This window comes from Lepisosteus oculatus, chromosome 2 (assembly GCF_040954835.1).
Source record: "Lepisosteus oculatus isolate fLepOcu1 chromosome 2, fLepOcu1.hap2, whole genome shotgun sequence".
NCBI classification, from domain to species: Eukaryota; Metazoa; Chordata; class Actinopteri; order Semionotiformes; family Lepisosteidae; genus Lepisosteus; species Lepisosteus oculatus.
The window spans coordinates 24,277,173-24,292,555 of NC_090697.1; the positions used below are offsets into that span (position 1 = coordinate 24,277,173).

General features: G+C 36.7%; 1 protein-coding gene across 2 annotated transcripts in view; it reads right to left on the reverse strand.

The window, feature by feature from the left end:
• The window catches only part of LOC102687199 (kelch-like protein 29), a 230,933-nt gene that overhangs the window by 132,534 nt on the left and 83,016 nt on the right, over positions 1 to 15,383 (reverse strand). For both annotated transcript variants that reach the window (XM_015351946.2, XM_015351952.2), the window contains exon 3: positions 4,036 to 4,365. In XM_015351946.2, the coding sequence (XP_015207432.1) occupies positions 4,036 to 4,323 (288 nt within the window). In that variant the 5' untranslated portion in view covers positions 4,324 to 4,365. The remainder of the gene's footprint in view (positions 1 to 4,035; positions 4,366 to 15,383) is intronic.

Below are 15,383 nucleotides of genomic sequence, written 5' to 3' on the forward strand. Positions count from 1 at the left end.
TAAACTTCATTTTAAAAGGTGGCTCCTTAAAGCATTTTACAGAACATTACAAAATGCTTTATAGTATTTTAATTTCTGATCACAACACTTGCCATAAAAAATGACAGGGTCAGAAAAAGGAGCCAGTCTAATGAAGACCAAGGGCCATAAGAAATAAGGAAAGGGCATAGTTAGTGAAATAGGTCAGTAATTAAAAAACATTTTTGATAAACGGGGCAAATTTGGAAAAAATGCTTTCACATTTTTCATGTACAACTAAAACCTCGGGAGGTAAAATGAAATGATGCTGAATAAGCCTGAACTGGGCATTACTTTGAACTGAACTTTACATTACTTTTTTTGGCATAGGTCTTAAAAGATCTGTTCTCTGTAGATCTGTTTGTTAACTTGTCTCTATTGACTTATACAACATATTTATTTGGCTGATCTCTGTTTCTAACATGGCTCTGTTTGCACATGGGAAATGTTTTAGTCAGTCCCTTCTTTGTGTTCAATTACCTGACACTTAACTACACTTTTAAGTATAGTGCCTGTAGAGTAGCAATAAATCAATAGAAAATGCTGACGAAACATTTAAACTGCTTCTTTAATATTTATTTGTCTGTATATACAGTATTAAACACACACTAGGTATTTTAAGAATCACCTAAGAATTTGTTACAGTCAAATCAAATCTGTAGGTTTAGTCTCTGTGTCCATAATAAACATTACCCTTGACACCATAGATTCAAATCTACATAAACTATCTGAAGGTGTGTGCAATAAAAACATTAAACAATGGCTGAAGCCAGACTTTTATTCTTCCGCTTTTGGGATTTTCCATGTGCAGATTTAACATCTTGAGTCAAGATAAATAATAAATAACTATTTTTTTCCCAAAAACACACACATTCAAAAATGCAAACCAGTTCAAACAGGTTTATGTTTAAAATTTAACTTGCCATCTAAACAAGGAATAAAGTGTTTTGTTTTTGCTGTATATAAGTCAAATGCCTTTACTATTCCAGATTTTGTCATTCAAAGCTTTTAAAGAAATAAATCACCCACTGCATAGCCCCTTAACCCTCTATTTATTAGCAGGAGAAAGTCAGTTTTTCTTACATGTACATATTTCCAAGAGTAATCAGCTTCCAAAACTTTAATTCTATCTTGGAGTCAGAGAATACCAACTCAGTGCGCTTCTTCCATAATGTGTAATTCACATGAAGTTTATAAAAAAATTAACTTTACATGAATAAAGCGTCTAAAAAACTAAGTGATATGTGATCACAGGCTTACGTGTCATTACTAAGATAACTACTGAGATTTTTGGTTCCTACAAACATACTCCTAAAATTAAAACAAATGTGTTTTAATGCCATTTTAAAGACATATAACACAACATCACAGTTTTAAACTTCAGAATACGTTAGGTGGCTGTACTGACTGTTCAATAACAAAATGCAAAGGCAGAATAAATTAATATAAATCTGCAATGCTGTGGTGACACAAATCACCATGATTGCTTTCTTCCCCAGTGTTTAATTATTGTATACAATAATTACACACTGCACTAACACGAGATACAGGATTAACAATTCACCTGAACCCTCATCAAATTTTTGAAACGGGATAACACCTTCAATACATGTTTAATGTTTCCTTTCGTTTCTTTTTACTGTACTCATGAGCAGCAACAAAATGCAAATGATTCTTTTGCTTTACTTTGGTTTCCATCATGTGCATGTATCCTTCAATTTTCAAGAACGCAACTGATGATATTTAAGAATAAAGGAATTGACAGACATGGGAATAAAATTCTTTATAACAGAAATGTGCATAAAAAAGTGTATATGAATTGGAGATTGTAGAAGAAAAAATAGATACACTAAATAACTGATCCGTGAGTATTTCTTAACCTTTAAACATCCTTTAACTCCATACTATATTAATATGTACTGTACTTGTGGCCACACAACACATGGACAATGACTGATCAAATTTAAATAAGTACATTGAATTGGCCATCGAACGGGCTAGGGATTGTGAATGTATTAATAAAAATGTTTACCAGGGGTTATGTGCGTTATATTCAGTGCTGCAGTGTATGTATAAATCATTTTGGGAAATCCTATAGATATCTGAAAAAAAGCATGTGCCATATGATTTTGTACTGTACAGAAAGAAAACCGTGCGGTTTGATGAAATGCAGGAAAAAAGAAAAACCAGTGGGAAGGTGCTTGCTCCGTCAGTTTTCACTGCTGTTCCAGACGTTTCAAGTACCTCGGCCCCAAGAAGCTTGGAAAACAGCCAGCAAGTGCATGTAAGTAAGGTGCACCCGCAAAGTGATCAGGCAACTCATACAACCCCACGTGACTGATGCAGGGTGAAAAACAATGATATTGCAAACGTTCTCTGTCTTGAGACACCCACAGTTGAGACAAGAGAGGACAATTAAGAACTAAAACTGTTTTCTGAATAACTTTGTTACATCATAGGTGATAATACTTCCGTAGAGACAAACACTTATACTGTACATACAGTAATGGTACGAGAGTATATGAGGAAAGGGTTGTTTTTTACATACTAGAATTAAGATTTTGTTACACAGGAATATATCCAAATATATATATAATAGATTTAATTAATAAAATGGTATTGATTTATGGCATGTTGGTATATTCCGCAGACTGTATATTCCTTCTGAAAACTGAGGGATTACTGAATATTAAAAAAAACACTTATGTACACTACTAAAAATGAATTATTTCTAAATCAGTAGAACTAAAGTGAATAATCTCCATAGATTGTAACTATCCACCCTTGAAAAGAAGCTTTACCTTCTTAGATGATTTTTTATTCAAAGAGACCGATTCTTAAGGCAGCAGAGTTGAGTCAGTGTTGAAATTTGACAGCTAACTTTCCTTGTTTGGGACAGACTTGCAGCGACATTACAATTTCAGAAACGATCGCAATTAGAATGAAGACAGATCTTAAATTCCATGCCAAACGTTTTGCCGAGAAGACAAAGAAAATGATTTTTTTGAGACTTCGAAAATGATCGAGAAACAAAATAACAGAACAGAAGCAGCTGATTAATGAGTCTTAAATTTTGTGCAGCTAACTAGAAATTTAAAACTTTAAAGAGGGATCAACTAAATAAAATCATATTAGATAAGGAAAGAAGCTTTGTTTACAAAATGACTCTTAATACAGTGGGACATACTAAATACATTGTAATTTAGCTTTTATTTAAATGTGCAGAAAAGCTCACAATTTTTACAAAAATTAACAACAACGTTTATTTCAGATGCAGCAATTTTCAGATCACAAAATTTGATTAACTTTATCAATGCTGCTTCTACAAGCCTTTCAAATAGAAGCCATTGAGAATGTTACATTTAGACACTGGGACTTTAACTAGTTTGAATTTCGGTAATCATGCACTGAAGAAATATGGAGGCCTTACTGTAATTAAAAAAATTGCAGCCAAGTCAGTGTTTGCAACAATATTCACGGAAGCATTGGAGACAGAACTCCTGCTACAGTGCTTGTGAAACGATGGCCTATTTTTTCCTCCTTGCCGAGTCCCATCAGGGCTTCAGACGGCAGAGCCAAGAGTGCGATCTTTCACTTAACGTGTTACGGCATGTCCTAGCTACCAGCTGCCTAAATCATGTTCAGGCAGGTGTGGTATTAGCACAATGCTAATAGGCAGAAGTGGTATTACTTCCTGTCCTCCTAGGGACACTTAAACTGGACCATTTACCCCTCTTTGGATCTGTAAACATGTCCAAAAGGATGGTGCAATGGTGAAATAAAAAATGGGCCAGTCAAGGATGTAGTATAAAAGTGGAAAAGACATACCAAATGTATATATACATATATCCACTACAGCTGTAAGCAGAGCTTAGAGAGGATGTAAATAACGTTATGATGTTTTGCCTGTGTACTATTGGAAGAGATGGGGATCTAGGGCAATTATTCTTTGGAGAAATCCCTTCCGGACAGCGCGCAAGTGAACAGAAAAGGCTGAGCTCCGACGTGCTGTCCTACCTTTGCCGTTGACGTGGTGGAGGGGTTGCCCACGCGCTTGACTCCCAGCTCGGCGCTGGCTGTGGTGCTGGCAACCGAGACCGGGGTAGGGAGCAGGGAAGGGATGACGGGCAAAGGAAGGAGACCCGGCCGGTTGTTGCTGCTGCCGCTGTGGCCGGTGCTGCTGCTGCTACAGTTACCGGAGCTGCTGCAGTTGCTGTTGATCCCATTGTTCAGAGCCGCGCACCGTTCCCTTCGTTCCCACACACTCCGATAATCTCTCTCGAAACGGTTATGGTGCCGAGACATCTCCAGAGACCAACCTTCTTCTCAGAGGAACCTGGAGCCTGCCTGGAATGCGGAATGAAAGAAACGTTAGGTAGCGGAACGGGTACTCAAGTAAGATTTGAAGTATGCGAAAAAGGTACGGAATGTCAGAACGGTAGGGCGATCGTTTCTTCAGTTTCACAAAATTCAAGAAAATGCAAGCATTTATTTTGTTTGCATTCCACTACACAGCAACAACATAAAAACCCCTGCACATCCCTTTGCTTGTGATAGTTTAGGTCCACCCGATGTTTCAGCTAGTCCTTACTACAGTGCCTTGATGAATCTGAATCGGAGGTCCTGTTTTCTAAGCAAATGTGAATTCTTTAATGACAAGTGACAGCACTGATAAAGCTCCATCCTTCACATCATTTAAATCCGTCACAGCAGACCTCGCTACACAACAGGAGAATGCTTTAAAAGAAGACCATTATAAAGGATCAGTCAATTGCACTGTGACCTGCAAAGCAAATGCTTTATTACAGAGACCAAATCAGAACTGGTGTCAGAGAACCCTGACAGGCCACTGATCAGAGGCAACATACAGATGCAAACATCCTCCCTCTCATTATTTCAGTAGCATCCTTTTGCCACCTCAGTGTACGAAATAGGCTTCCATGTAAAAATTAAACATCTGTCACCCAAACACGGGTCTAACTCAGGTCTCAGTATCCAAATTTCTCTCTCGCGCGAGTTCATTGTCATTCTGGTGGCTTGCTTATAAAACAGATATTTGCTGCTAAAAATTAGGGCTTGGAAAAATCCTTTATTGACAATTCTTCTGTTCCAGGAGGTAGACCTAATTGCATTAACCTTAGTGCACTGGAGGGGAGGAAAAAGCCCTCCAATGACTTGGTGTCTTTCATAACACAGAAAATAAACGGCAGAGCTCCTTTCATTACAGGGCCATGCTCTCTGTGCTGGAGGCTTCGCCACTGGAAAACATTGTTTTCACAAGATATTAAACATGCCAGGCTGTTTGATGAGGGAGAACAAAAAAAGACAGCTGACTTACAGAACAACTGTGATAGATCATCCTGTCTGAAAAGGAACCAGGGTAAAAACAAGGTACACTCTGAAACATCCTGCTCAGTATGGAAAAAGATCTCCCTACACTAAAACCACAAGATCATTATTGGATTGAAGCTGCTGATTCCATGGTGACTTGAATCAGGAGAATTCAAGGAAATCAAGTTCCAGATGAGCTCCTGAAATACTATTTTTTTTCCATGCCAAATATCAGCCCTGCCATAGGATGTATCCTATACAATATTACAATAATTTACAACCCTCACAGGAGATTTTAGAAAGCACAATGCAAATAATCTAAATACATGATAAGAAGTCATTATGATTTATGTTCTAATGAAGATCTCAAAAATGAAAATGCAGGAAAGCAGGAGAAACTTATTTTGATCTTCCGATAGCAAACTGCAGTTTCAGCATAATACTATCCAGTCGTTCTGAATTGTTGGGCTGTTGGTACTACAGGTAGCACAAGGCATTACAACCAACAAAAAATAAAATCCAATATTTTTTTAAACAAAACATTTGCATTTATTCATGAATAATAAATGTGACTTCTAATTGTATCCATTCACAATGAAAGGGGTGCATAGAACAGTATCATAGATCAACAATAAAACCACAGAAAACAGTAAGCACAGCATTAAACACGTGAAGAAACACATTAAAATAATAAATTTAAAACTCAATATAGCTATATACAAAAAAATTCCTAAGAAATAAAGTATTTCTGACAAATATTTGAAGAGAATTTTAAGGAGAAAAATTTATATCAAAATACAGACTTGATATGTTGAAAAGTAACACTGCAGTGTAATTCTGAAATTTTATGTATTGAAAGGTTGAAAGTAGAAAAATGTAGAAAGCAGAAAAATGTTATGTACTGAAAGTCATTTAAGTAGAAAGAAATAGCTGTAAAGAACAACCGAGAAACAGAATCTGGTGTCATTTTTGCCGCAGGAAGTGATTATGGAGTTTCCTGCTGGTTGTGGACAAGTCAAGTTGTCAATTACTGACAAAATAAATCTGTGTTGTCAATTTGAACTAGTCAACAAAAATGCTTTATCTCTAGACTAATGATGCTCTTTTACAGTTCAAGTCAAAACTAATTGTTAAAGAAATAATGCCATTTGGTATGGAACTGGAAATTATTTTTCTTCGGCTATAGAGAATTGATTAATACAGCAACAGGAAATTCTCCAATGCCTTCATTTATTAAAAAAGCTCTATAGAAATACATCTTTTTTTCGTGTATTTTCCATCTACAGCAACAAATGTATCAGTATCAAATGTTTTGCTGACATATCAGTTCAGGTACTTCTAGTACTTTATTACACCTTGTGGCAGGATGCCCTTTTATTTTAACTGGGGAGCCTAAATGAGGGCAGGGAATGATTGTGTAAAATACTTGTGTTATTATGGCTCCAAGGAAGGAAATAAAATTTAGATATCATGGATCCACAATTACCCCAAATCTTAGATAAGATAAGATACTGTAGATCTCACCATGTCAAAGGAAGTGGTAAAAACATGCCTTTAGGAAACTGGTAGGATGACAAAATGATAGGATCTACAGCTAGAAAAATCTTGTGCCAGAAGAAACTGACACATAAAACATTTTAGTTGCATTGCAGAAAGACTTCCTGGTGTCCCTGTAATTATGACCACAAGTATGTGACATACCAAAAAACATTATTCACAGACCTTTGTGAGACGTCACTGTAGTTTATTTACAGTGTCTCATGGTGTGTTCTGGCAGCAGCTCATTAGTCCACAGACTGTCAAACAGACAATGTGAACTGTGTCGGGTAAGATGCTCAACTCAACTCTAGCAATGCACACGAACAGTGAAGTTCTGTCATGGATGACCTAGCGTGGCTTAATCAAGTCAACAAAAAATACTGTAAAAAAATCAATGGCGTCACCACATTCATCACAGTCACCTCAGTGATAAATCCATGCAAATGAAACTGTAAAACAAAATGTTTAAATCGAATTTTTGTTCTTATTCAAAGTCAACAAATGTACCATGCACAGAAACATGCTAATCTTTTTAAAACAAGTTTAAAATGTCATTATTTATTCACAAAATTGGTGAGAGACCCTTTCAAAAGCCAGTGCAACAAAAAATATTTTCAGCAATATCTCCTGCTAAATGTACTGGATAACAAAAAACGGAATAAAAACTGAAATACTGTCTCTGAGTTACAGTATGGTAACTGGATCTAAAATGTTTGTGTTTTCTCATGTTTGACATAAAATCTCAACACAGTTATGATAAATCCCAGAAGTAGGCTAAACAGCAGGCAAAGAACATTTTCAGCCCAAGAATAATGCATTTATTGGAAGAAACAACACTTGCATACATACTAAAACATAGGGACAATGAGCAGTGGGGAGACTAAATTACACTAGCCAAATGCAAATCTGATTTACAGCAAGCTGGATGATTGAGTGTTAGTCTAGCCTAAATGTCAAGAACATTTGTAGACTTCTTCGGCAGCCTTTTACAAGACTGAGTGAACATTAGCAAACCTTGTATCTAAATCATCCATAAATCTTTAATGCAACCACCAGCTGAAGGTTACTATTAAGAACTTGCACCACATGGTAAAGGTTCAGGTTTTTAGGTGGTAATTGCATTTTGTTAGAAGTACGAGTTTTTCCACAGTCCCTCTGTCCAGATTTGTGCATTATAAGAGATCTTGCAATGCTGGAAAAGCAAGCTGTTTCAAAAAATACTATATGGTGTATTTTTCAAACATTCGAAAGCTTAACCACTTTGTGCGTCACATACAAAATCTAGCAGACAGCAAAGCTGAAATACCATTTCCTCTGTTCACTTCAGGTAGCTAATGAAAATGCCATGAGGTCGTACCCTTCAGCAGCTCACTGCCTCTTGCCAACATAGCCACATTCCAAAACATATATGCAATAAAAATGACTGAATAAGAATAAAACAATAGCTTAATTTAAGAAAGGAAAAAGGTGACTATGCTCCACTGGAGTTTCAGGAGTTTGTATGCAAGCAATTTAAACTTTTTACCCATTTAAAACTTCTTTTCTATTGAAAATGTATTTGATGCCACGGTCTACTTGCATTTCACATTTCAAATTATACTGCAATACAATGTGCGCTTGGGTGCTTGCGTCTCTGATGCATAGTTAAGGAGGCGGCTGGGGTGAGGAAAAATGGTGGCCTGTCTTGCCTCATGGCTCTGCAAATCTCTCATTAAAGCCGAGGCTAACAAAGAAACGGAAAATTAAAAACGAGAGTTTTGAAAACCTGGTGGAGTCACGTAACTCATTTTGCAACAATTTAAAAAATATGATCTTCTTGGGTGCCTGGTGCTTGGTAGCAGGTGATCCAGTTCTCGCCTTTCTCTAGAAGGAACAAACCAATCTGATCAAGCAATGAAACCCAGTGAGGAGGTCCGAGTTCAGTCTCAAGCATTTCAATGCTGAGTTCTCCTCCATAAGTGAGCAGCAGGCTAGGCTAGAACCAATTATACATACAAAAGGAGAGAAACCAATCTTAAAATATGACCTAAAAGCCTTTCATTCTTTGACCACTGGTGCACAATGGTAGAATATTTTCTCACATAAAAACATAATGCCGGTGAATTGACTCACATTCTGACCCTGGAAATAGTGTTATGTGTTGTAATCTGTTATCTACAACTATGGAGTTAATTCTTAGAAAAGCAGACAAGATAATATCAAAGGGAGATAGGATATATCTTATCAGAATCATAGGTAAACACTGTAAAATTTAGTTTATCACCCCTGGTCTGGAATTGATCTGCATTATCAGCTCTCTACATTGTGCTTTTACTAGAGCCAGAATTGAAGACTCATCTTAGAGAGCAAGTGGGGACAGACTAGTGTCTAGCAGTAGTGATGTGGATCACTGTGTTGTGGCCACAAACACAGGAGTGCAGAAACAGCACGCAACCTCTACAAAGATAAGTGCTCTAGGTCAAAACCAAACCCCAGATTCTGGGCCTCAGCAACAACCTTTTTATACTTCTGGAATCAAACAAATTGTAGAAAATGTAGAACATACAAATTCACTAGATAAAAGAAGATTCAGTCCAACAAATGGTATTTAATAATAACACCATTAATAATAATATTTAATAATAAGAAATGGTATTTAATCATAATACCATTCAGCTTCCAAGGACAGTTAGCATTAAATGACCTTAAATAACGATAAAAAAAATGAAACACGAGAAAGTTACATATCCCAATGATCAAAGTAAAAAAAGAATGAGAGACTGATTTTGAAGTCTTATTTCATTCTTAGGTTTTTTATGTGTGGAATACTTTTTTGTTATTATTAATTTAGATAACTTAGCTTTCATCCAAAGTGACTTACATTTGCACTCATACTATATATACAGCTGAGCATTTTACTGAGGCAATTTAACTGATGTACCTTGCTCAAGGGTACAACTGCAGTGTCTCAACTGGGATTTGAACCCATAACCTTTCAGTTATAGGTCCAAATCTCTAATCACTGATCCACACTCTGCAGCTCACATGCTGACTCAGCTCCCCATTCTAGTCTATTTTAAATCCATGTACAGGGTTATTAAGAAATCAACAGGGATCTTTATAAAAACGATTCAAAGAGTGACATTGTATTCTCCTCTGAGCATCTAAGTGGGAGGATCCTGAGTGGAAGAATACTTTTTATTTCAGGATTCTTCTTCCATTTAAGCATTTCCTAATCACAAAATCCACATGCACAAAAAGGAGCAAATATTTCATATAGACAAAACCTTGCTAAATTTAAGGTTAAAAAATAACCTTTCACAGACCTCAAGGTGTGGTGATGTATTGGCTGGGGAGTGAATGTGAAGGTCAAAGCTTATGCGAGTTGAATGGTTAAATTAGATCTGAAGGCTGTTCAGTCACTCAATGTACTACTTCTTATGAATACACAAGTAAAAGGTTGCCAAATCCGTATTTTAACCAAGAAGAGAAGTATGTACCTGGGTTTATCATCTTTTTTTGTATTATATTTTAGCTTCTGATAGCTACTGAACCATCCCAAACCTTTACTCAGCTCAAAAAACACCCATAATGGAAGACCTGCCCTCAAAGCTGTGCTCAAACCCTACCCACAATTCCAGTGCTTGATACATCATTTAGGTTTGACAAGGTGGAGAAATGTAAGGAGACAACCCTTGTCCCCCCAGATCCAGGAATTCACGGTGTCCCTTAATATCTCAGCACCCCCTCAGTAAAATAACACTCTTAAACTTAGAGCGGATTTATTGCCAGAAAAAAACTCCAGCTGAGACAGTTGCAAAGAAAAGCCATTGAAATGCAAAATGTTTCACCCTTTGATTCAGGCGAGCTGCGCTGTTACAAAGCAAGACTGAACAGGCGTAACATGGACAGGGCAGTTGCACTGTCTCAGGCCTTGAATAGAGGAGGTGGCACACGGTCTCTAAAGATTCACCTTCAGCTTTGACAGCTATCAAGTGCAAGTTGAGTCCAAGTTAACTGATACCTTTGTATTATGAGAACTTGCATTTCAAATTCCATCAGTTCTTATGTCTACCCTTTTTCTTACTGCTTTATTGCCTGGATGTATATTCACTTGTGTGTAGTCTTTCTGCGTTGAGAACATAGGTTTTGTTTTTTCTTTCCTCTGAACAATTTTGAAAACCATCAGAAAGAGCCACACACAGCCCTTCCTAATAAAAATCTCCAGTCCTCCAATATCACATGCTCCACAGGCTATGTCACAATGTCCTATCAAGCCAGGCTGTAAAATGAAATAAAGACAGAAATGAAAATGGAAGTTTTTACAAGAAGAATATCACCATTTGCAGAAATGGTCTTCTGCAGTCATTCTTAACTGTAATTTATGTACCCATACAGTACTAAAACGCTTCCATCTGTAAAAAGATTTAGTTAAGTTGGATCTGCAGAGTGTTGCATATCAATTCAAGATAATTAGCATGCAGAAAGTACTGTGTTGCAAAGCACAGCAGATTCATTCTTTCACCATCCAAATGTGGATGTATAAATGGAAACAGCAGGATGTGCATCACTTGTTCATAACCTAATGAAGAGCAGATTATAGGCTAGGTTTAATTTTTTGCATCACACACTGACTGGCAGTACAGTACGTTTTCAAATTAATAAGCTTTATAGACCTCCAGAGCCCAAATAAATTGTTTCTTTCCAAGCCTGTATTTTTTTTTATGCTGATTTAAGGCAGCAATGCCTCAATAGGGTAATGCTTTATCTTAACAAGTCTGCCCTCTGTAATGAAGTTCAGTAACCTACAGTCCCTTATGAGATGACAGAGCAAACATTTAGATTGGGAGGGAATATGTTGAAAAAATGCAAAAAACAAATTGCCAATTGCCTCTTTACAGCTTTGCTCACCGCAATGAGCCATGGATATTGGGGTATAAGGAAGTGGAAACCAGATCCTTCGATCTGCTCACTCATATGCATACTTTGACATTCAGGGCTCCGCAGAAACATACAAGTGGTTAAATACAAAACCAATGACGTGCCCATCCATCACTGATGTCGCTACAAGCCTTCAGGTGTCCAGGACAATGCAGGGGTTGCAGTTTTGCTGGGAGCCGAGAGCCACTTAACTCCAGGCCTAGCAGGCACAAACCCACTCTGTGCTGCATGTTGGGAAACCGCTACCACATTCGGCTAGTGACTAGCACTTGGATCATAGAGCCCAACCTGTACTCAAGACAGAGAGCTTTTACCACCTGAGCCACTACTGCAGCTCCTGCAGTCCCATCCTGTATGACACTGTAGAATTCTCAGATATGGTCAACTTCAAATTATGAAGATAATGGTCAATTCATCCTCTTTGATTTCCTGTACATCATAGGATGTGAAGATTTCTGCTCAGGTTAGAGGGGGGAGTACTGTTCATAATGACAGTGAAAGCTGAGTCTGCAAATTGGTATTTGCATTTGCCTATTTTTCATATGAACCTAAGAATGGTTCTGAATAAGAAGGAGGTATTCTGCCTATCTAACCAGCTAGTAGAACCGATATAAAAATTAACTTTGAATATTTAACTTTATTAACATAGTACTAATACATACATTCTACATATACAATACATTCTGAAAGACAGTATTTTTATAAAAATAATAAACTTCTATACATTACAGTATCTTCAGTTATTCTATATTTAACCATGTCCATCATTCTTGATTTGTGTCCCAGTTTGGCAGTGTCTGTCTATTGGTATCCCTGTGGCACAAGTTTTCCATTGCTCTCCCTGCATAAATACTGACCTTAAGTGGCAGAACAACAAGACTTCTGTCCTTACTATATACCCACCAACTGAAATCCTCATATAATCCGGTGACAATCAGTGCTCTCTGGATTAGGGCCATACCTGAGGTAGATAAAGACATTTCTCGGGATAATATTTGAAATGATTTCAATGTGGTATCTAAAAACCCTGTCAATCGGCTCACCCTCTTCAACTACCTTCACTGAACTTATCCGAGTGGTCGAAGATGTTTGATGTTTGAATGGGTTTCACCAACACCTCCAGCTGTTCTCCGTGCAAACAATTTCCCTCTGTCTCCCATGTTTCTTCTGGCGGTCATTCAGCAAGATACATTCGGCTGATATTGGCTACCGTGTGAAGATTTCTGTCTATTTCAAATCTTTTTTTGTTCCCGCCAATGATGCGAAAAATGCTTGGCAATAACATCAATAAAACTTTTTAAACCTGCTGTTCGAGTACTGTTTTTGAAGTTTCAATTTCTTGTTTATCCCAGAACTCCTACCATAAAATAAAGCAGGAAAAAAAATATTTAGAGCTGCTCAAAATGATCAACGGTTTAGAAATACAAACCTGTACCGATTACAGAAATCAGTTTAGTGTGATAAAAGACAGATTTAACTTCCCCTACAGCAACGGACAGTCAGAAAATGGGTAAATGGGAAAAGGGGGTTCCCACAACCAGATACAGTTGGTGTTTTTTTTCCTGATAAAATTAAAATTTTATTACAGAAAATGAATGCTTCACATACTGCATGAGATGTACTATGAAGGTTTCCATAGTTTCTCTAAAAATAAAATTACGGACATCTCTGTACAATACAGATTTCTTTCAGCGTATTTCACCAGTGGATTTAATTCGATGCCCCACCATGGCCAGAAGAACAAAGCAATGGTTCGAGACTAAATAGTAGCTGGATTACAGTATCTCCTGTGCAATCACATTTATTTCGGCTTGCTTCGCTCACTGCCATCCAGACTGCTGAGCCTGGGTAAACATCAAAATCAAGACTTGTTTTTTATTCAATTTCTCAGCCACAGAGGTTTCAGTTTATAACCCATCACTGCACTGCGGATAATTAATTCAAGATACCTCAAGCCATGATAAAATAGCCCATAATAGTTCAAGGCTAATCTGACTGAGAAATGTGTTAAAACATTTATTTTTTTACCTTTTGCAAGCAAGAAAGTGTTTTGTTCAACATTCAGATGTAAAAAACAGATTATCTGGTGCAAACTGCTAAGTGATAAATACAAAGAAAAAAAGACAAAATATTGCATGATGAACATAATTCTCTCAAATACTGATAACTGTATTTTAAGATAAAGACAGAATTGTTGACTCCTGTAAACGTTCCTTGCAACCATTGTGGAAAACAGTGGAGGAAGGGTGAGTATATATATATAAAAAAAAACAATTCACTAAAGTAATACAGTGAAACTAGAGACACTCATTAATATCAGTAAGAAGGAAAGCAGAAATTACTTTTGTTTTCAGAAAAAGAATGTAATTGTTACAGAAAGCACATATGTTCTGTAATTAGTTTGATTTTAATTTACAGGCAAAATGCTTTTTTTTCGTGCCCCATCTATTTATTTATGTGCTTGTTTACTTTTATTTTAAAGTTAGAACCGAGCGATAAGGAAAAAAAAAGCTCCTGGGAGTGGTCCTATTTAGTGAACTAAGGGGCCAGACTTAGATTTTATGCAACTCAAATGCTAAAATATGAAAATATGTGAAACACAGACACATACTGTATATATACACTTAGAATTATATTTTACAATAAAATATACAAAAACATGTATGCACCAGAACTGTAGCAATGGAATGGAATGTATGTATTCAAAACTGATTACAACCTTTTTGTAGATTAACCTTTTGTAGCTCTGCAGCAAACCTAAGAATAACAACAGTATTCAGTCTACATTGCTAAAACTAACCTTCAGGTGAAATTAACTGATCCATTTTGTACAGCAATGACAGACCTTGATTTTTTTAAAATGGGCAAAAGAACACAGTAGACAGATAAGCTATTACACAGCTTTTGTTAAGGATACAGCATTTACAACACTTTGTCATTTCTTTAAATAGTATAATGGAATTCAAGGGCTTTCAATCAGAATGATATTTCAGTCCAAAAGCAGAAAAAAAGTATTTCTAGAACTTCACATCTGTAAAGTACAATATAAGATTGCAGGTGTAGAGTGCTTTGTCCTTCCACTGTGATTCTTCAAAGAAATTCAGTGAGATAAGGTTAACGAATTGTGACATACTGTATTACAATGAAACTAGAATTCTTAATGTACTGTAGGTCTAACAGAAGGCACATTAGTTTGTGAAACTAATACTAAAGGTTCATGACGGGATTGCAGTAACTGCAGTTTAATGTGCAAATAAGAACTGCAGTAGTTTTGCAGTGCAACAGAATTAATATTAGCCTAAAATTGGACTTTTGATCTAATGAGGGAATTACAGTCATTAAGAACCTATACATTTGAGAGAAAAAGTTTTATACTATAGAACTCCTAATCCTGGGTGAACTTGCAGCCTGTTTTGTCTCTCCTGAATAGCTGAGATGAAAACATCAAGACTCGGCTCTCAGGTGACATAAGAAATGAGCTTCTTTCACGCTTAGCCACTGGAGGCTAAACATGAGCAGGAAAATTATGCTCTGCCTTTTCCCTATACTTCCTACCCTCTTGAAAATAAAGAAAA